General features: G+C 48.2%; 1 protein-coding gene across 2 annotated transcripts in view; it reads right to left on the reverse strand.

Moving 5' to 3' along the window:
- The window catches only part of LOC119285816 (ATP-dependent Clp protease proteolytic subunit 6, chloroplastic-like), a 24768-nt gene extending 2682 nt beyond the window's left edge, over positions 1-22086 (reverse strand). Inside the window, exons 1-5 of one of the 2 annotated variants that reach the window (XM_037565145.1) lie at positions 21931-22086; positions 21799-21863; positions 15235-15304; positions 14877-15081; positions 14668-14733 (exon numbers count right to left, since the gene is read on the reverse strand). In XM_037565145.1, the coding sequence (XP_037421042.1) occupies positions 14668-14733; positions 14877-15081; positions 15235-15304; positions 21799-21863; positions 21931-21989 (465 nt within the window). In that variant the 5' untranslated portion in view covers positions 21990-22086. The remainder of the gene's footprint in view (positions 1-14667; positions 14734-14876; positions 15082-15234; positions 15305-21798; positions 21864-21930) is intronic. The other variant, XM_037565147.1, reaches the window with a different exon arrangement.
- Between the last annotated feature and the right edge of the window lie 52 nt (positions 22087-22138).

Below are 22138 nucleotides of genomic sequence, written 5' to 3' on the forward strand. Positions count from 1 at the left end.
CGCATGTATAGGTTTGAGCTGAGCTTCACGCATATCGAGGAGGAGTGCAAGCACAAGGAACCAACAAGCTTCCGCATATCGAGGAGTGCAAGCACAAGGAAGCAACACCACCATCCAAAGGACTGATCGGCCACCATGCCAGACTGTCCAGACTATAGCCGAACAGAACAGCCCCCTCCCCCTTATTGTCCGGTTGTTTGTCCAGGATCAGCACTGAGGGCACCCCGGAGCAAAATGACGAAGCCGGACTGTCAGATCAGCTGCAGCCCGACCCCGCACCAGCCACGAAGACACACATGCATCAGGCATCGGACTGTCTGGCCCCTGCCTGCGAGCAGATCTGGCCCGTGTTAACTTGTATCTCTCGCACCCACCTAACCCTTCGTCCCTAGACTATATATATCCCTTCCCCTCATCCTTTCTAGGGTTTGCAAAGCATTTAGATTAAACTTGAGAGAGTTATGCTCATCCACCCCTCCATTGGAGATGAAGACCGAAGGGAGAAGAACCTTGCATGGTTGTGAAGACCTCCTAAGGGAGAAGAATCCCTTTGGATTAGCAAGACCTCCACATCCTTTGGACTAGGGAAGATCTATCTATCTCTCAAGACCCATCTCTCCTAGAGATTTGGATGAACTACCTAGTTACTTTCTACCTTTGTTGTTGTTTGGATCTATGCATATCTTGAGTGTCCCTCTTGTGTGTTTTCCCTAGTGTTCTTCCTCAAATCCACCTCCAATTCGTGAAGATTGGGCCAAACCCTAGGCTTTGACCTACATCATTTGGTACCGTGAACAAGGTTGCCACAGTTTGGAGCCCCTCCCCCTCATCTTTCTAGCCTGATTTTGTTTTGTTCTTGCCTAATTCGAAAATCCCCACACAGAAAATAGCCTCGCCTGATTTTGACTTTTTGAGTGATTTGTTGTTTCTACTGAGTTTTTGTTCAAATTGATCCACAACCCAGTGTTTTCCAAGTGTTTCTAGCCCCCTTTGCATTCCCTGGCCCCGATTTTTCTTTTTCCCCATCCAATTTCGACTTAGGAGTCTCGCTTTTCCACCCGCAAAATCAAGTTCCACAGCCCCAAATTCGCGTTCTGGGTCTCCCGGACTATCCGGCCCATGCCGGACAAAGGGGCCGGGCGGAAGGTCAGAGAATGGTTTCGTCCGAGCCTTAAACCGGACTGGCCGGGATCCAAGCCGGACTGTTCGACCTCCCCAAAGACTGTTGCAGGTTCTTCACCGTTTTGGCCATAACTTTTGATTCCGGACTCCAATTTTGGTGTTCTTGGGCTCGTTTTGAAGCAAACGATGTGGCCTTGATAATCATATAGGTTTCCACATCATTTGATTTGGACCAATTCTTCGCAAATTGGCATCTTCGCCTAGGCCATCCACCACCACGACTCAAAGACGTGCATCTTCACCGGTTTCGCCCTTGGGGGTCCTCGCCAGGGGTCCTCGCCAAGCACAACTTGTACCTCTCCATCAACTACATCAACCACCAAGCTCGCCAACGACAACGATTCATCCATCCTTTTGACCCCGACACTGGAAGCTAGGCTGGTCACTCCGATTTTTTCAAGGTAAAGGTGTCGATGAGGTATACTATTCCGTCACACAAATTTTGCCTTCCTTGCCATTACCCTTGTGAGCCATTCTATTCTTTGCAATTACCTTTGACCTATTGAGACTAGCTATCCGAGTGTTGCTAGGCCTCATGAAATTTAGCATCTTAATGATTATTTATGCATCATATCGTGCATATACTTACTCCGTGCATCATCTTGTGATACTTGTCTTGTATATTTGGTCAAGGCTCAAAAGGGAAGTGGTGAAACAAAGAAAAGGTTCAAAAAAAAAGAGGGATACAAAAAGGAGGACTCACAAAAGAGTTTATAAGCAAAAGAGTTGAGCAATAAAGATACTTGTGCCAAGGATACACTTGTCCAGTAGGATTGGTGCCAAGTTCTCGAATCTTGCCGTATCGCACTCCTTGAGTTTGTGTAACACGAGCTTAGTCTTTGTTAGGACAATTTTGTATGCTCATTTTCTTGGTTGCACAAGCCCCATATCTTTGCATGAGTTTCCTTCTGTCTCTATGTCCATCCTTTTGTGAACACTTGCATAGCATTTTGAGTTCATTGTGGTTTGTTTCCAACTTTTACATCTCTTGAACTTCAAATTGCAAGAATCATGCCACTAATCCCTGCCAAGCTCCACTATAAGCCATTTGTGTAGGTGTGAGGTTGGACAAGGTTCATTACCAAGTGCACTCATTTCATATTGTCAATTGCGAGGTTGCTTGATCCTTCACCAACAACAGAAAGAGGTAATGCATTGTTCATTCCCTTCTCTTCTCACACCTAGCTCGAATGTTAATATGGATAGGGAAGGCACATCACCTTCGGTCTATGCCAACAAGGACCACTTCGATGCCAAGTGGGACTACATCGAGGCCAAGATGGGCGCACAAATTGAGCTTATCAAAAATATGCCCAACAAACGCAAGTCGCCATCATCTTCAAGATCATCTTCTCAACGACGCTCAGGTGCAGAGCTTCGAGCTACCATCTTCTTAAAGATCAGACCGGCATTGGCACCATCACCGACAAGAGGAAGCTACGACGCCAACATCAAGGCGACGAACTACAAGCAAGGGTGACCACTCCATCTTCAGATGCACCTCAAGTGAGACGGCCGAGCATGGGATATTCCATTCGGTCATGGAGGCGGATGATGATGAACCTAGTCATATGGCCTTCCTCCTTGGCGAAGGTGACGAGATGGTTGAGCATGAGATTTTCCCTTCAACGATGGTGGCGTATGGTGATGAGCTGAGAGACATTTGCACCCATATTGAGAGTGAGAGAACTCACCACTAGCCCCATATTTGATGAGATGCACCAATTCTCGTGTGAGGAAAGCCACAACCACCACTTGAGTGACTCTACCATATGCGAGTTTGAGTGTGTCCACCTTAAGGGAGTGAGTGAACCACCACACATGAGTGGGGGTGGTTGACAGGTCTTGTGAGGCCATTTCCAACTCTAACAACTTAACCTCTACTTCGCTTGTGTCTTCTTATTTGGTGCAAGATCCCATATATGATGAAGCACCAACCATCGACAACTTCGTCCCTCCTATGGATACGACGATGGCCATGGTGGAAGAAGATGCACCCCCCACGTGGTTCCATCAAGATGATGTAGATGGCTAGAAGATGGTCCTTTCCACCACACCTACACCACATGGGTGGACCTACGGAGGTAATAATAGAGGTGATGGTGATGCTCTTGCTCCACTAGTGGACATTGATTACATCTCCCTATTGTCATGCCTCATGCTAGTTTGACTCCCTCATGTGATGACTTATTACTCATTTATGATCAGTACGATGATGTTCATGTGGAGTCTATTAGTTGTGATGTTGCATAGGATATCTTGTGAGAATTCTTTAGATCACATATGCTATGGGTGAGATTTCCAAATTCACACATTTGCAATCTCATCGTAGTAACTATCCATATCCCATTAAATTCAATCCTTTGGCAAGTATGGCATAGATGACAAATTCATGGTTCGTGGCATTTGCATAAGTTGTAATAATATTGCAATGCATCCTTTACATAATTTGAGAAATTCTTTGCATATGCCTTGCCATGACATTTTAGCATGGAATTTGCGGATAACTACACATGTCTTGCATTCAATACATTGCATACTTGCCATCCTCATGATTTTGTTTGCGAGCATGGTAGCACTATAAACCATTCATGCGAAACCACATTTTCCATGCAAACCAATAATAATGCTATGGCCATGCATTGCTTTACATGTTCAATTTCTCCGTGTTTTGCTTCAAGTACTTGTATTGCAAGCAACCATGCCTATACTATTGCTAGCAACCCATAGTTTTCTCATACATGATGGAGAACTTGATACATCTTTTGTGTTGCATGATTCCAATAATTGTGTGCACCATATGCATCCCAACAACAAATGCTATACATATACATCATACTTTTGCTCCACTTCAGGTCTCCATTATGTTGTGCCCCACAACCATCCTTTCATGATGGATGATATTTTCTTGTATCATGCATCTAATTTCTTTACGGATTGCATATCTTTTGCTAACTCCCACAAGCACATACAAATCATGATGGATGATGTGTACATACAGCACGCGCACACATTGTTTCCTTTTCAATATTGTGTAGGTGTCCACACTCATCAACCTCGCAAGCACACGAGTTGACAAAAATAGCTCCTAAGAGCAAGCAAGGTGTGCGCTACCATGGAGCTCCTCCACCATTCCTCTTCGCGACGAGACTTCACGACCTTATTCTACATGGCACTCACATGGTTATGGGTTACTGTTCATTTTCACAATTTGTGCCCATCTTGCCATAACCATTCCTATTACAATTACATGCATTTGTGACCCATGCTTTGCATTATACATGACCCATCCTTCTATTCATTGTATTTGTATTTGCAAGCTTGGTGGAGATATCCATTGCTATTGTCATGTTCCATTTTTGATACATGCCTATAGTGATACTTGTGTTGAGAGAGCCATGATTATGCATCGTTCCTTCCATAGGACTTCTACCCAACACATTGATGTTTGCCCCATGATTGTGTCGCATATGCATTGTATGTTGCATCACACATGGTTAATACTTGCTCTTTTCATGGGGTTGATGACAACTATTTTGATGCTTTGCACATGATTGGTATTGCATATTGTCATAAGTCTCCCTTTGTTGCACCTCCCATGTTGAATATTTGCTAATTGTTATTGTTGAATGCAACGATGTTCTTATGCTTGAACATGAGACTGCCCCTATAGCTTTCTCGCATATGGTTTGAGATTTTCACGTATTCCATGTGACTCATGTTTTCTTTCCTTCTTTGCACAATATGCATGATGATCATTGTTGCTATGTCAAAAGCCATGCATACACCATTCATGCATTGACTATATTTTGTGTTAATGGTTATGTGCAAGAGAAGAGACACATCATGATAGATGATGTGTTTATCTACCATGCACATACGTTCTTTGTTTTGTTTTGTTTTGTTCATGTGTAGGTAATATCGACTACTCGCCTACTCCTACACACCATGAGTTGACCATCCGAGCTCTTGAGAGCAAGCCAAGTACACTTTCCACCGGCGCGCTGCTATAACACATTTGCTTGTCCCTTGACATTGTGAAGTACGCACAAGGACAAGCTTTCAAGGTGATCTGTTTCTCTTTTGAGAATCCCTAACCTTGAGCATGGAAATTTTGGATCACACCACACTGTTGCATGCATCATGTCGCCCAGTTGTTTTTTCCGGCTAATTACTTGCGCACATGATTGTGATATTGATTTGACGCATCATTGCCACTTTTTCATGACTCTTGATGAATATACCTTGTGTGTTGTATCAAACTTGTTGATTCCGAGCTAACAATAATAATGGAAAGGGCTGAGCCCACGCCTGTCTCCCGGGTCGCTCTTGACTACTCCACCCGCAAACGGGACACTCGTCCCTCTCCTAGCTCCACATCTCCCATCCACTACTCTGCCTCTTTAGGAAAGTCTACGGCAACGCTACTTCTCCCCACCACCCCTCCCACATCGACGCCCCCCTGTTGTGCTCGGTCGCCACCGAATAAACAGGACGCGCCTTCGCGCTCCACCCGCGGCCGCCAACCATGGTGGTCACTGTCGTGGCGTGGCATGTTGGGCTGCCTCCTGCTCGTCCTTGGTGGCTGAGGCACCGGCCCAACCCCAACATGAACCTCGACGTCGACCTTCACCACCACTCCACCCCCATGACATCTGCGGCTACTAGGTGCCCCGATGTCGCCCCCTACTCTGTGCGCCCCCGCGCGCTGCATGGCTTGCTGGACCTCGACCTTCCACCCCCATGTGGTACGAGACCAACCCCCGCCTACATCTTCTCCGCTTTCAACATGCCCCTGGTAAGCCAGCTCCCTCGGCAAGGGTGGTCAGGCTCTATGCTCACAACGACATGCCGCTCGTCTGCCTGGTTCTTGCTGGATCCACAAAAGGTTCCCTGCAGCCCATGTGCAACATGCTTTGGTGCGCCCCGTCCGGCCTCCACGGCTCAACCTTCAGTTGTGTGATGTCGGATGCGAGGTCTTCCGGTCGCTTATGGGGTGTGTTCCGTTGCCTCGGCTAGTTGTGGCTCTATCCGGCTCTGGGAGAAATCCTTGCGCTGCTTCAGTGCTCGCAACAATGATGCCTTTGGGCGCTCCGTTTCTTCTTGGAGTTGTTGTGAAAGGGGTTCATGATTATCCCACTGCTTATCTAAGGCGTAGCTCCGTAGCTGGGATTCCCTTCACTCCACTCTTTGGGTTCCTCTACTTTGCCTCCGATCGTTGTGCCTCCTGCTCCCCTCATGTTGATGTCTCCTCCTCGGCAACCCGAATAATCTCCTCTTCTCACCATGTGAGCTGCTTGCAACACTCTGTCCGGCTTCTGCTTGGATCCTTTGTTCTCGCCAACTTGTGGTTGTGTGTCCTCCACCATGGTCTATAGCCGGCCTTAGTTGAGATATTTTCTTCTGAGGCCTCTTTGTGAGCTTGTCACTCTCCGTCAGTTCTCACCAGCTAACAATATCTTCCAGTGGTGAACTGGCATTCTCTCTATGCATCCTTGCTCAGCTAGCGTCTTTCCCTCTGTCATTATCACCTCGCCACAGGCAAGACCACCCTAATCTTTGGTGTTGGATGGCTAGGGACCGGCGATGGTGCAACCCCCTGGTGGTGGAACCATGCATTATCCTACGTCACTGGTTTCGATGTTGCTAATGCTCGTGTACTCTCAAGGCGACCTCTGAGTTTGCCTCCTTGTTGTCTTGCTAGGGCCGGCCTTGTAGATGGTTATGCATAACATGTGTTGCTCCACCCAACTACCTATTTCTTTAGGTTGTTCGCCTTGGCTTTGTGTTGTAACTATGTATCGGGTTTCTTGTGTTTTCCTGCTTCGGCGTTTTTGCCCCTTGGGTTGTATGATTTTTCGATCTGGTTTCCCTCATAAACAGGATCAAGGTTTTCGATCCGGTCTTCATCATAAACCGGATGATGGTTTTCGACCTGGTTTCCCTCATAAACTGGCTCATTTTCTTTGAATAGAGGTCAATATTCAGGTGGGGATTCCTCCTCCCCCTCCCCCACCCCGGTGACATGTTCAAAAAAAGAACTTATTGATTACATGCCTTTTCAATATGTTTTGCAACAATGTCCTTACCTCACATATGCCATGCACTCTTGATTGTTACATTTCTCACTTTGTTGCCCCACACACATTGAACAATTGTTCTTTCTATTGTCTTAAATGTAGCATTACTTTAACCACAACCTTTGCACACTATGATGATTGTCTTGCACTTTGGATTGCCTATTGCACGTCATACTCTCATGCACTTGAGGACACATGTGTTTAGGCATCCCCTTAGGAACTTTGTCGTTCTTTACTTTGACGACACATTCCTATATCACAAACCTTTTGATGATTTCACGTACATGCATACATTTGATGGGATGACCACTACCTCACATTTGCATGTTTGTGATCATAGAGTTCTACTGCTTCTAGTCCATGAATATGATGTCTTTGGTTGTGCTCACTTCCTACACTTATATGCCATGAAGCATTTCCTTGTCGCATCTTATGCTAAGCACAATACTGACACTTGTTGGGTGAATCGCCACATGAATAATAGATAGTGTTCATGCGAAAACCTTTGTGTTTCCAAGTGTTCGTTCCGTTTGCTCATTTTAAAGGAATCGCAAGGCGATGCCATCATGAGACATCTTGCCCGCGAAAAGACATACACTATACTGACTGACAAGTGTTCCGGGAACCTTCCTAAGGTGAATTCCTTCCTATCGAGCCATCTTGATATGAACTTTATGAATAGACTACACTTTCATTGTTCTTTCCTTGTTGCTTGCATGATACACATCTCATGGATGGGCGAGCGACAATGAAGAGTGGCCATATAGAACGTCAAGATGATGAGTATATGGCGATCGACAAGTTCTACTCTTGTGACGACTTCAATCTATCTCTTTCCCATGGTGATGTAGATTTCGATCCAAAGTCAGATCTTTCCCGAGGGTATGGGAACCCCCTGACCGTTCGCTTAGGCTAAAACTCCTCCGGCAAGGCCCAACTTCGGTTTTAAAATTTGTCAACATAATAATACTAATAATATTAAATTGACACATAGGGAGTTAGCGCTACCCGATGATTCTTAATTCAACATAACACAAGGGGGCAGTGCTGATGGTGATGGTCCAAACTAGAGCCACTTGCGGCGCCACCTGGGGCAACTCAGGTTTTTGGCTGTCGTACGTAGTGTTCATCTGTCGTGTCTTGAGAACGAGATACGCGGCTCCTATCGAGATCGTCGACACGTCGGGAGGTCTTCCTGGTTTAGTTTTACCTTTAACGAGAGGAAGGTCCACCGGAATTCCTTATCGTAAGCATCGTGTTCTTCATGGTGTGAGGATGTTCCATCGGATGCGCGTGGTAATTTATAATGGACCACTTGGAGCACCCCTGCAGGGTTAAATCTTTTCGAGAGCTATGTCCGCGGTTATGTGGCGACTTGGAAATTTATAATATCCGGTTGTAGAGAACTTGATACTAAACTTCAAATAAAATACACCAACCGCGTGCGTAACCGTGATCCTCTCTTTTCAAGGGAGTTCGGGAAGAGAACACGGTGGGGTTATGTTTAACTCGTAAGTAGTTCAGGATCACTTATTGATCATTACTAGTTTGCGACCGTTATGTGTAGTTTACTCTTCTTACTCTTGTACTCGTAAGTTAGCCACCATACAACGCTTAGTGCTTGCTGCAACCTAACCACTTATCCATTCCATACCCATTAAGCTTTGCTAGTCTTGATACCCATGGTAATGGGATTGCTGAGTCCTCGTGGCTCACAGATTACTACAACAGCAATTGCAGGTACAGGTAATGCGATGATCTGACGTGAGAGCGATGCTTGCTTGTTTTGGAGTTCTTCTACTTCTTTTTCTTCGATCGAGGGATAGGTTCCTGGTCGGCAGTCTAGGCTAGCAGGGTGGATGTCGTTTGTGTTTTTCGTTTGATTTCATCCGTAGTCGGATGTTGCACTTCTGTATGATGTTTGATGTATTCATGTGGCTATTGTATGCCTTTGTATGTATCCCCAACTATTATGTACATGGTACGATGTAATGATATCCGCCTTGCAAAGCGTCTTCAATATGCACTTCTATCCTTGGTGGGACCTCCGAGTACCTCGAGGATAGGGTCGTATATTGGGCGTGGCAGAGGGGGAGACAGGTGCAGAGCACCCAAGGGTCATCACCATGGCTTTGGCTCCATTGCCAAGGGACACGTGCATCACATATACTAAGGTGAATTCCGTCCTTTATGTGTCTCATTGGTTTCTTCTTGGATGGTATACTACTTGACCCTTCCCCCTCCTGCATGTATAAGTTTGAGCTCAGCTTCACACATATCGAGAAGTGCAAGCCCAAGGGAACAACAACACCATCCCCGAGGGAAGCATGGAAGAGGAAGAAGAAGAACTAGTGGCCGGACTATCCGGCCATCATGTCCGACTATCCGGCCTATAGCCGGATAAAACAACCACTTGACTTATTGTCCAGCTGTTTGTCGAGGATTAGCGTCGAAGGCACCCGAAAGCAAAATGGCAAAGCCGGACTGTCCGGCCACCACCCCAAATTGCCCGGCCTCTGGAGATCAGTAGCAGCCTGACCCCGCACCAGCCACGAAGACACGCATCCATCAGGCGCCGGACTGTCCGGCCGCTATCCCAGAAGCAGCTCCACTCCCGACGCAACTTCTACACCATGGACATGCAAACGCAATCAATGCTGGATCGCCTCCCAAGCTTCCTTGGTTATCCTCTTGACAGCCAGGGCGTGGATCATCTCCTGCGGCACGGCTCTCGGGACGGCCTCAAGCGCCATGCAATCTTCCTGGTGGTCTACGTTGCCGAATTCGACGGTGTCCCATAGACCATGACCTCCATCTTCACTCAAGAGGCTCCAATCCTCATAGTTGCTCTGACCCGGCCTGATTTGGCCAGTATTTTTTCGAGAAAACGCAAATGGCCTTTGTGTTTCATTGCATTAGAAAGATAGGGAATTTACATCCTCCTAGGAGGCAGAGTTACACAGCCACCAAGAGACCAGTGGACATCCCTGATGGCAGAACAACCCTGAGCCCTTGAGCCCTGGCCTTTGCCCAACATCTGGTCTCGTCCTTGATCCTGTCGACAAGCTCATTGAGCGATGGGTTTACATGGTCAAAAACGCACGCGTTCCTATGCTTCCAGATCATCCATCCCAGGATTTGGCCAATGTTGCCTTGTATAACCCACCTACCCGTCCATCCCTATACTATATATATCCATTCCCCTCATCCTTTCTAGGGTTAGCAAAGTGAGCAGCTCCCACTCCCGACGCAACTTCTACACCATGGACTTGCAGACGCGATCAATGTCGAATCGCCTCCCAAGCTTCGTTGGTTGTCCTCTTAACAGCCAGGGCGTGGATCATCTCCTATGGCACGGCTCTCAGGACGGCCTCAAGCGCCATGCGATCTTCCTGGTGGTCTACGTCGCCGAATTTGACGGTGTCCCATAGACCACGACCTCCATCTTCACTCAAGAGGCTCCAATCCTCATAGTTGCTCTGAGTCAGCTGCGGGAACACCGCACCGCCGACTTCCATCACCACGCGCTGGACGACCACCACTGGACCATCATGGCGACGACGGCGCCTTGGCTACGCGGAAGGGGAACGTCGAAGATGGACGTGCCACTGTGGGCAGTGACCGGTGTGGCCATCCACTGAAGCTGACACAGTCTTGGATCAACACCTTACTCTGATGCCAAATGTTAGAAACAGGTTAAAGTAGAGAAGCAGAGAGGAGCTAGGGCTGAACACAGGATAGTTTGATTTCTTGAAGCTATTTTTTGTATTATTGCCTTGAGGCATATATATAGTACAGGGCAAGTCGGTTGCTAAGTCTAAACCGACCATGCAACTCTAGCAGCTGCTAGTACAAGCAAAAAAGCAAATTGACTACTAGTTGTCTAGGTGCATACTGTTAGAATAAATCCGAGACGCTCCGTCGATCTACCGAGGACCAAGCAATCACACAAGCACAACACCGAGATTTGTTAACGAGGTTCACCATCATGGCTACATCCCTGGGGCTTGACTACAGGCGCTCCTCCCCATGACACCCTAAAATACCGCACCCCAGCCGCCCGGGCGCCAGCACACGACGCCGGCTCCCCCCGCGTGCCCGTGCTATTATGTTGGCATAGGTTACATCATGTGTCTACCCCCAATATATATGAGAGGCCTAGGATACAAGTGTCCTATTAGGACACAACTCCTACCCTGTCTACACACAGTCCAAAACCAAGTCCAACTGTAACCTACCTTGTACAATAATATTCAACACAACTCTAACAAACTCCACCTTGGCGAATATTCTTCACCACCTTGAATTCATGTGTGTGTCGAACCTCCATATACATTGGACTTGAAATACGCCATGAGCATCGCTGCTACTCTCATACTCCATGTGACTCCACCTGCAACTGTAGTCCTTTCTCATCTTCTTCACAGTCAACACTCAAGCAAAATTAAGTTCCTCATTACTCTACTTTGTGCTCCCAATCTTCCGGAGAATTTGTTCAACGCCATCACACACCGACCACTATTTGCGTGAAAATGAACAACTCACATATTGGACGCCACATATAAGAGTTACTTGAACTCAACGTCACCGCTCTTTCTTGACTGCTTGTCTGAAACTTGAAGGAATTTCACCGTCGCCCTGTGTCACCCTAAGTCAAATTCGCAGTTGTCTCACCCTTCTTCCGGATAGTCTCTAGCATGTCCCACAGCTATAGCACTCCGCCTCCTTCTATATTTGCCATCCGCACTTTGCATGTGCACTGAACACCATAGATTATACGGACATGTACTCTCTCAACTTTTGACAATTTCAGACTCTCCGCCACTTTCTCAGATTCTCCATGGTCAACTCATGTCCATCAACTAGCACCGATAGACCCAGTCACCAACTTGAATCTGGTACTCATCAACACTGCTTCAGCACCCCTGCACAGTTTGTCTGACCACATGTATGGCCCCCGGTGCCTTGGCCTGTTGCTGTGTTCCGTGCTTACCGCACGCCTCGCCGCTATCACCGCGTCGAGCCTCTACTGTCCTGGCTGAGTCTCCAGGGTCGCATACCCACAACACTCAACCCCTACTACAGAGAACCACCGATCATCACCGACCGATGCAAGAGTATCACGTCTCCACCAGACCACTGGTACCCAGCCCGATCCACGGGTCTCTCGCTATCCCGCTGAATTAGTCTTCGACTCTCCATGCATTTACGCCGTAGCCCCTCCATCAGCACAGAGTGAAGTCGTCCATCAGACTCCAGCTCCACCTTCAACATGACTCCATGGTGGTTGTACATGCCACCCCCGCGCCCTGTCGACTTCAAGCTCTCATGTGTACATTGCCTCGAATCAACTTTGCGCCATAGTCTTGCCGAAGCCGCACAAGCCCTCAGGCCTGCACCACGTGTTTCCACGCCCCAGAAGTCGGTCACCATCAGCATCACGCCCCTATGTCGTCGTCGCCGAAATCACCACCGTCTTCTTGTTTGACCAACATCCATGTCAATCCATCAGGCAATCCAGTCCGACCCAGCCGAAATTATCCGACTGCAATCATGCTTCACCCTGCGTCGTGTCCGCCCCGCATATCTCGGTGCATTGCTTGACGCCATGTGTATGCACGATCCCTGCCGACATACTCAAGACTCCTCCGAACCTTATACACATGTCGCTATCCTCGCCACACACTCCACACACTCTCACGCTACCATCCTCGTACACTACCATGTACAAAGAGATAAAGCCAAACTCCACTACATAAGTTTTGCCGTGTGCACTTCACCATGAAGATCAATGGAAAACTCCACAACTTCACCACGTGCTCCTGTAGGCTGTAGTTCAATTAGCTTATCCTATCTTTTCCTCCGATGGATAGCACCAGTCTTTTGCGTAGCCCCTTTTTTTCACAACAAATCTCGTGTGTGTCCTACGTCTCTTCGGCTCAGCGCAGCCCCCGCGTGCCCGTGCTATTATGTTGGCATAGGTTACATCGTGTGTCTACCCCCGATATATATGAGAGGCCTAGGACACAAGTGTCCTATTAGGACACAACTCTTACCCTGTCTATACACAATCCAAAACCAAGTCCAACTGTAACCTACCTTGTACAATAATATTTTCGACACAACTCTTAACACATACACTGTCTTACAAGGAAATGCAGCTACAGCTAAGTAACACAAGGATTACAGCTAAAATGTTGAGCAACCTACAGGAAGTGACTAGGTGGAGTGCCACATCGACAGTTAAATGCCAACCAACCCCACTAGAATGGTCAAAAATGCTATGATTAGCAACATTCTTATTTTCGGGTTCTTAATCAGGTACATTTGTGTCAAAATTAATTCTTAAGCTAGGTATTGGTTTTGACGTGCACATAGTGTCAAAAGTGGAATGTATTCTTTAGCAACAAATTTAAGATTACCAAAGAACCCAATTACACTAAAACTTCATTTTTGTTACATCTTACTTATAGTTTTACATGTCTACCGTGAGCATTCAAATCAGCACAAGCAAAAAAAACATTAGTATCAGATATGTGAACTGAAGATTATTTCACAAATCTAGCCACATAAACATGCGTCGCTCTGTTAGTTTTGTGGGAAATAGGAAAGTCTAACAATAGACATTGACCACACATAATGCGAGTCCCTGTCTGGAGTACATCGGTTTTCCTGTTTTACGGATAAGTTCACACTTCATCATTTTACAACATTATTTTTCCGACTATCCCATGAAACATCCAATGACACCACCAGCATTACAAATCTAAGGGCCTGAGACGCAGCAAAAGAAAATTCTCATTATATGTCGTAAAAAGATGCTAAGCGAAGTAGAAGAAGGCAAAAGAAGCAATGGTGAAGCTCCATGTGTGATCTATGTACAAGACATAAGTACTTGGCCTAGCCAGCCCAAAAAACAGTTTCTAAGGCTAAACCAGATTTGGGAAATGAGGCATGTGGCAAGCAGAACCGTACCAAAGCCTACTTGGAGCCGCCCAGCACAGGAATTGCTCAGGTTTATGTACCAATTTAATATTACAACTCTTGTAAACAACACCATGGACACAAGAGCGGCTTTTGCATAACATTATTATTTCCTTTTAATACTACGAGTAAGCTCACTGGCTCGTTTTATATGTAAGCTCACTGGCCAAGGAGGTCTATACACGACAGACTCAAAATTGTTTGGTGCTGTGTGTGCAATGATTCTAGTGCCAACAACATAAATCTTAATCAAATGGAAGCATTATTGTGCCGGGTGAACAAGAAACAAAATATATATAATGGAACTAGAAATATTAAGAATGTGGCATGAATTATAGTGGTGAATTACAATGATTATAGATAATGTACCCATGACATGCAATCATAAATTGCTAAGCTGGAGAGATTATAGATAACGTACCCAAGACATGCAATCATAAATTGCTAAGATAGAATAGAGACTTCCGCCAGGGCAGTTAAGATATATCTGATATAGAAGAAGAACACATTGAGTAATTCAACAAATCGAGGGGCCAGATACACACGCGCACGCGCGCACACACACACAATAAGGCAAATGTTACGTTATAAAATTAATTTTGAACCTCCAATAAAAAAATGTACACTAACCAGAATATCACTCTCTTCATCTATAGCAGAAAGTGTGACAAGCTGTGATATCACACGTTGTGCCACTTGCGAGTTAACGTATTGACCAATGAAGATTATACGGTTTCCTAGCAGTACGGTTGCCAGATCCAGAGGGCCACCAGGAGTCATGATAGCAGGCATTAAAGGTGGATTTTCATTCTCTGATGCCACGATTGTATTTTTCCTATAGAATAGATAATCATTTACAGTTATGGGTGCATTTGAGTCCACAAACTATTGACTGGAAAAGGAAATAATCAGGCTTCTTATACACAACCTATATTAAAAATAGACAAGGATAAGAAGATAGCAACCATGGTAGCTTCAAATGTATCACCTCAGATAAGATTGACCGTGTATCCTCTCATCCAACCATGCAGAAACACCTGATGTTAAAACTTGCAGTCCTATATGTACAATTTGAGTGAGACAGAAACTCGATATGTTGGCAATAATACCATGAAGAGAAAAACATGGACTGCAGAAAAATTGTGGAAAAGAATATGCAGCACAATATATTCTCCGTTCTTACGGTTCGGGTTACAGGATGGCGAGAGGGATGGCAGGAGACGATATCAGGAGCTACGGTTATAGCAAAGGGATAACTAGGGAGACAGTCACCACCATGCTCTGGCATGGCTTGTCCCCTAGCATTGTGCCAGCTTGCGCAAGGCTATGAGTACAGCATGTTCTGGCTCCTCAAATAAGAAATTGTTAGAGACTGGATGAGGGAATCGATCTACTGTTGCTCTCCGAAGTAGTAGCTAGTACAAATCGATTACAGGAGCATCGCTCTCGAATGGAGAATGAACAGGGGAAGAACTAGGGTTGGGGAAGAGGAAAGTAGGTAGCCGCCGGTTCGTCCTGATCCACTGGATGGTGTGCTCTTCGTGTGTCTCCCCTGAAGTAGTCGTGCTCGCGGGCTCAGTTGTTCCATTCAGGCCCGTGGGTGCGCGGGCTGGGCCGCTTGACTCGTGTGGGCCGTTGGGCAGCTGTAGAGTTGTTGTGGTCTCTGCCCAGTGGGTCCCTCTCGTCAGGGGCGCTAACATCCCCCTCTCCTTGAGATGAGGCTTGTCCCCAAGCCTCTGCATGCGGGAAGCGCGCCATGAGGCTGGCCTTATCCTCCCAGGTGGTGCCCAAGGTTGCAGAATTGGACCATTGCACCCTGACTTGTTCTTGCATACCCCCGTTCTTTTTGCGCCAGCGTGTTTGCACTACTGCCATTGGTACAGCAAGATCATCAGAGCAATGAGGCAATTGTGGTTCGACCGACATACCAGGGAGTAGGGCGCGGCGAAGCAGCGAAACGTGGAAAACTGGGTGCACCGTGGCTTCTGGTGGTAGTTGCAGTTTATACGCTACTTCATTGATCTTGTCGATGATGAGGAATGGTCCAAAGAATTTGTAGGCTAATTTGTGGTTCGCCCGCGGTGCCACTAAGGATTGGATGTATGGTTGTAGCTTGAGGAACACTTTCTCACCCACTTGGAATTCTCGAAAAGATCTTTTCTTGTCTGCTTGGTCTTTCATGAGTTGTCGCGCCCTGTTCAGATGTTGCTGCAGCAGGTCTTGAACTGTTGCTCGTTCGTCCAGCCATGATTGCAGCGCTGGCACAGAGCAAACACTATCCGCGGAGATCCCCAGTTGTGCAGGCTCGTACCCGAACAGTGCCTTGAATGGAGTCATGCCTATAGCAGAATGGTGTGCGTTGTTGTACCAGAATTGAGCGAGTGGGATCCAGAAACTCCATCTCCTTGGACAAGCTTGAGTGAAACAGCGAAGAAATGTCTCGACGCACTGATTGACACGTTCCGTTTGGCCGTCAGTCTGCGGATGATTGGCTGTGCTCAGTCTGAGTTCGCCTGCTCCACGGAATAACTCCTGCCAGAAATGGCTAGTGAAGACTGGGTCTCTGTCAGAGACGATTGCTTTGGGTAAACCATGCGTCCGGTAGATCTGGTTCATGTATAGCTGTGCCACTGAAGCTGACATGTATGGATGAGCCAGAGGGAGGAAATAAGCAAATTTGGTTCATTTGTCGACGAGCACCAACAAACAGTTGAACTTGCTGGACTGGGGAAGGCCATCCATGAAATCCATGGAAATCATATCCCATGGTTGTTGTGGAACTGGTAGAGGCAGTAACAGACCCTGGTGATGCGGCACGGTCTGGCTTAGCTTGCTGACACACCTGGCAACAGCGGACGTACTGCAGGATTTGAAGTTTCATCTTAGGCCAGGCAAAGAGACGTCTGATGCGACGGTAGGTGACGGGAAACCCTGAATGGCCGCCGATGGGGCTGTCGTGAAACACTGATATGATTCTCTGCTGTATATGAGTGCTCCCCCCCAGCCAAATCCTGCCTCGGAAGTAGATTATCCCTTGCCGAAGGGTGAATCTGCCTTTTGGGTCTTCCCTGATGGCAAGTTGGGACAGCAGACGCGAAGCTTGATCGTTGTTGTGGTAGCTGTTGGTGACATCCTCGAGCCAGGCCGGGTTGCATGACGTGGTGGAGAAAAGTGTGTCGCTTGGCTTGGCACGAGATAGCGCGTCTGCACCAGCATTCTCAATCCCTTTCTTGTACCGGATGCGGTATCGCAGGCCGAGCAGTTTAGTGAACGCCTTCTGCTGCCAAGGGGTTGTCAGACGTTGCTCCAAGTGAATCAAGCTCTTCTGATCGGTCAGGATGTCAAATTCAGCGTGTTGCGGGTACGGACGCCACTGATCCATGGCTACGACTATAGCCAAGTATTCCTTCTCATACGTGGACAACCCCTGATAGCGTGGGCTGAGTGCTTTACTCATAAAAGCGATCGGGTGCCCCTACTGCTGTAAGATCGCCCCGATGCCGTGGTCACTCACATCAGCCTCGATTGTAAAGGCTTGTTTGAAATTAGGGAGAGCCAACACGGGAGCAGAAATCAGCTGCTGTTTGAGGACTTGAAATGCTGTTTCAGTTGTGGAGGTCCAGAGAAAAGGAGTCCCCTTCTTGAGCAGGTTGCAGGTTGAACAGAGAACGTGCGATCACACCAAAGTTTCTGACGAACCTTCGATAGTAGCCTGCAAGCCCCAGGAAGCTGCGAACCTCTTTGACGTTTGTCGGAGCTGTCCAGTTGTTGACTGCTGCAATTTTGGAGGGGTCGGTAGCGACGCCTTCTGAGTTGATGACATGCCCCAGGTAGGAAATCTGCTGCTGACCGAAGGCACACTTGCTGAGCTTAGCCTTCCAACAGTCTGCGGAGGAGAGTAAGCACCTGCCTCAGATGATCGACCGACGTGCTCTTGGAGTGTTGCGCTGAAGACGAGAATATCATCGAAGAACAACAGAACACAGACACGGTTGACAGGCTTGAGAGTGGTGGTGACTGCTCCAATAAAAGTGGCCGGCGCACCTGCGAGGCCAAACGAGACCACTCTGAATTCAAAATGGCCCTGGTGCGTCTGGAAGGCTGTCTTGTATTCCTCTCCGGGAGCCAAGCGAATTTGACGATAGCCTGCGCGAAGGTCAAGTTTGGAGAACCAAGCTGCACCGTGAAGTTCATCCAGGAGTTCCTCAATGACAGGTACCGGAAACTTGGCGATCACTGTGAGAGCGTTGAGCTGACGGTAGTCGATACATAGTCGCCATGTTCCGTCTTTCTTCTTGACTAAAATGACTGGTGAGGAGAATGGGCTCGTGCTTCTCTGTATCACACCTGATCGCAGCAGCTCTTCGACTTGTTTCTCTATCTCTGTCTTGTGCTCTGGCTTGTGTCTGTAAGGTCTAATGTTGACTAGTTGTGCTCTAGGGATGAGCGGTATTTTGTGATCACAAGCACGCCGCGGGGGAAGGCCTTTTGGTTCAGAGAAAACATCCGCAAAATCATCAACCACTTTCTGAATGCAGTCCGGAACAGGTGCAGTTGACTCCTGGTCTGGTGCAATCATACATAGGTGTATGATATGCGAGACAGCCCCGTTGCTGCAGAGGCTCTGTAATTGGATGCTGTTGATGGTTTCACAGACAACCGAAGCTGCATCATGTCCATTCAGCCGGATCGGTCCTGCTAGGGTGATTGTCTCGATGAAACGGGCGCGCCAATCAACGGTCATGGGACTGTGTTCCTCCAGCCAGTCCATCCCTAGGATGGCATCGTAGGTACCGAGAGGAAGCACCTTCAGATCCGTGAAGAACTCATGCCCTTGAGCGTACCACGCACAGTGTGGAATGTAGGTTGAGCAGACCATTTCGCCACCATCCGCGACACGAACACGGCCTGGTTTGGCCATTGCTTGGACCCCGACGAGAGTTGTGGCCAGTTGCTCGTCGATGAAAGAGTTGGAGCTGCCTGAGTCGATGAGGAGGAGTACCTCGCGCCCTTGTATCCGGGCACGCAACTGAAACGCCTTGGCCGAGACGCCCCCAGTCACGGCAGATAAAGAGATTGCCATGACCGTGTCATTCGGGCCTTCGTCTTGTGGGATCTTGGTGTCGATGAAGTTGTCGAGGCCGATCATGTCGAGGAGCTCCTCGACGACATGCAGTTGGACTGAGGTGGGGCACACGTGATTATGCCCCCACCTCTCGCCGCACTTGAAGCAGAGGCCGCGGGCGCCTCGATAGTCCCGCAGCGCTTTGATCTTGGACGAGTCCGCGCGCGCGGCGTCAGTTCCACGCCGATCGGTGGCGATCGTAGGGGTCGGATGGCGCACCGGAGGTGGGGGCAGTGGCAATGGCACTGCTGCCCTTGGAGACGCATATGGTGGTCGTGGTGGGTGTCCCCGCGCTCCATCCGCCACCTCCTCCTGTAGTTGCGCGAGCGCGCACGCCGTGTCCAGGTCAGGTGGTCGCTGCACCATGACGACCGCCCTGATGTCCGTCCAAAGGCCCTCGACAAAACGCGTGAGAAAATAGTAAGGATGAATTGATTCAGAGTATGAATTCAAGTGGTTGATGATAGACTCAAATCTCTCAATATAATCTGCCACGGTAGTGGTTTGGCGAACTCAATAAAACTGCCGAATGAGAGTTTGGTGACGATCTCGGCCGAACCGCGTGCACAGCAGTGCGGTGAACGAGTCCCAATCGAACTCGCCCAGACGGCGCTGGATGGACTGCAGCCACATTGCCGCTGGCCTCAAAAAGTTCAGAGATGCCATAGGAACCCAAAACGAAGGCACAATCCCAAACATGGAAAAATACTGCTCACAAAGGGTTTTCCATATATTAGGATTTCCGCCCGAGAACTGCGGAAAGGAAATAGAGGGGTGTGCCTGGCCAAGGCCGGTGAGCATTTGACTGGCATGCGAAAACGGAGACAGCGGAACTGGGGAGATGGGAATCGTGGCTGTACCGTTAGCCGAGAGCGGCGGCGGCGGCGTGAGGGACGCCGCCGATGGCCCCCGTTTGATCTGTAATTCGCCGTGGCCATCGGGCCCTTGAGGATGGATCCCCTCTCAGTGCTCTCATGCACCAGATCCGTGCCGGAGCGAGCTGGTGGCGGCGCGTGTGCACGTTGCAGTGCTGTGACCGCGTCGCCCAGATCCACCACTCGGCGCTCGAGATCGGGACGCCATGATAGAAGGTCGTCGATCTTCGTCGCCGTGGACTACTGAGCCTTGGTCAGCCCGTCGATGGCGGCCTCAATCTTGTTTTCGAAGCGAGTGAGGAAGGCGGAGACGCTCGGATCCATGGCTTCACGCGCGTGCCGCAACCCTCTTGTCTCGATGAGGTTTGCCAGAACGGGGTGGAGGTGTGTGGTGGCTGGATCTCTGATACCAGATGTTAGAATCGATCTACTGTTGCTCTCTGGAGTAGTAGCTAGTACAAATCGATTACAGGAGCATCGCTCTCGAATGGAGAATGAACAGGGGAAGAACTAGGATTGGGGAAGAGGAAAGTAGGTAGCCGCCGGTTCGTCCTGATCCACTGGATGGTGTGCTCTTCGTGCGTCTCCCCTGAAGTAGTCGTGCTCGCGGGCTCAGTTGATCCATTCAGGCCCGTGGGTGCGCGGGCTGGGCCGCTTGACTCGTGTGGGCCGCTGGGCAGCTGTAGAGTTGTTGTGGTTGCTGCCCAGTGGGTCCCTCTCGTCAGGGGCGCTAACAGAAATGAACAAATCTGAGGCCTAGATCCAATCACTTTCGACCGGTCTTTCTCCAGATTACCCGAACACTGGTCTGCATCAGCCAACTAAAGTCAGCTTCAGCAACCTAGCCCACTCAAGTTGGTTGCTTGCCAGCTTATACCGTTTTAGTGCAGAGGTTGCAAACCCAGCACCAAAATGAACGACAACTTCAATATTCCCACGTTAGTCATCAGTTATCACATTAAAGACAGACTTCCTCTTCAAACCATCTTGATTTGTGCTAATACAATGCAGTGTCTAACATATGCTTAATGCAGAAAAATCTGAAAGTTTTGTTCGACCTGAAACAGGGCCAAAAACCAACTTCAAAATTAGATCAGATTGATGAGACATTCACTACTGCTACGGAAGATATAGCTTTTGCTACATATGCTTTCATCCACGCTTGATGCATTCTGAAATGTTAGGCACAGACAATATGTGCATACCTGTTCAACAGAAAATACAAACGATTGCACAGTGTATACAGCTGGATTACACAAGTTGATCATCAATTTATGGTATGCAATGTGTGGCTTATAAGAAGTAAACATCCTGGAATCACATAAGCGTGTCACCAGTGTACTCTCTCACACTGGACAACAATCAGAAGACGTTCTAATCATTAGACCACAATCTCCGACACCTTACTAAACCCGCATCAAATCAGATTATCCATTCCCAAACAGTGGTCGCCTACACAACTCAATATTTCGTTGCTCCACTCAATTCATAGAAGAGAAAAGTAATTCTACATAACCAAAAAAACAAAACAAAAATACAGAAAGACGCTCACCTCGGAGGCGCGGAGATGCACTGCTTCCATTCCGCCTAAACAAAGGAGAGCAGGCAAAGGACGAACTGAAAACGAGCAGTTGGTGATTACACGAGCGGGAGAGACGTGGGGCGGTAGAGTGAGGATATTCACCTGACCGAGAATTGGCAGGAGGGAGAGGCGCGGACGGCGAGGGCCGTGGAGATGGCCATGGGCGCCACTCGAGGCTGAGGCGGGAGGTGCCTAAGCGTGGTAGCGAACAGACGACTGACGAGGGTGAGATGAGGTTAGGGCATCTCCAATTCATTTTTCTAGGGCGATGCTCTGCGCCGGTTCCCAACCGGTCGCATCGCCACCGTCC

Source organism: Triticum dicoccoides, chromosome 4A (genome assembly GCF_002162155.2).
Source record: "Triticum dicoccoides isolate Atlit2015 ecotype Zavitan chromosome 4A, WEW_v2.0, whole genome shotgun sequence".
In the NCBI taxonomy this organism is placed as follows: domain Eukaryota; kingdom Viridiplantae; phylum Streptophyta; class Magnoliopsida; order Poales; family Poaceae; genus Triticum; species Triticum dicoccoides.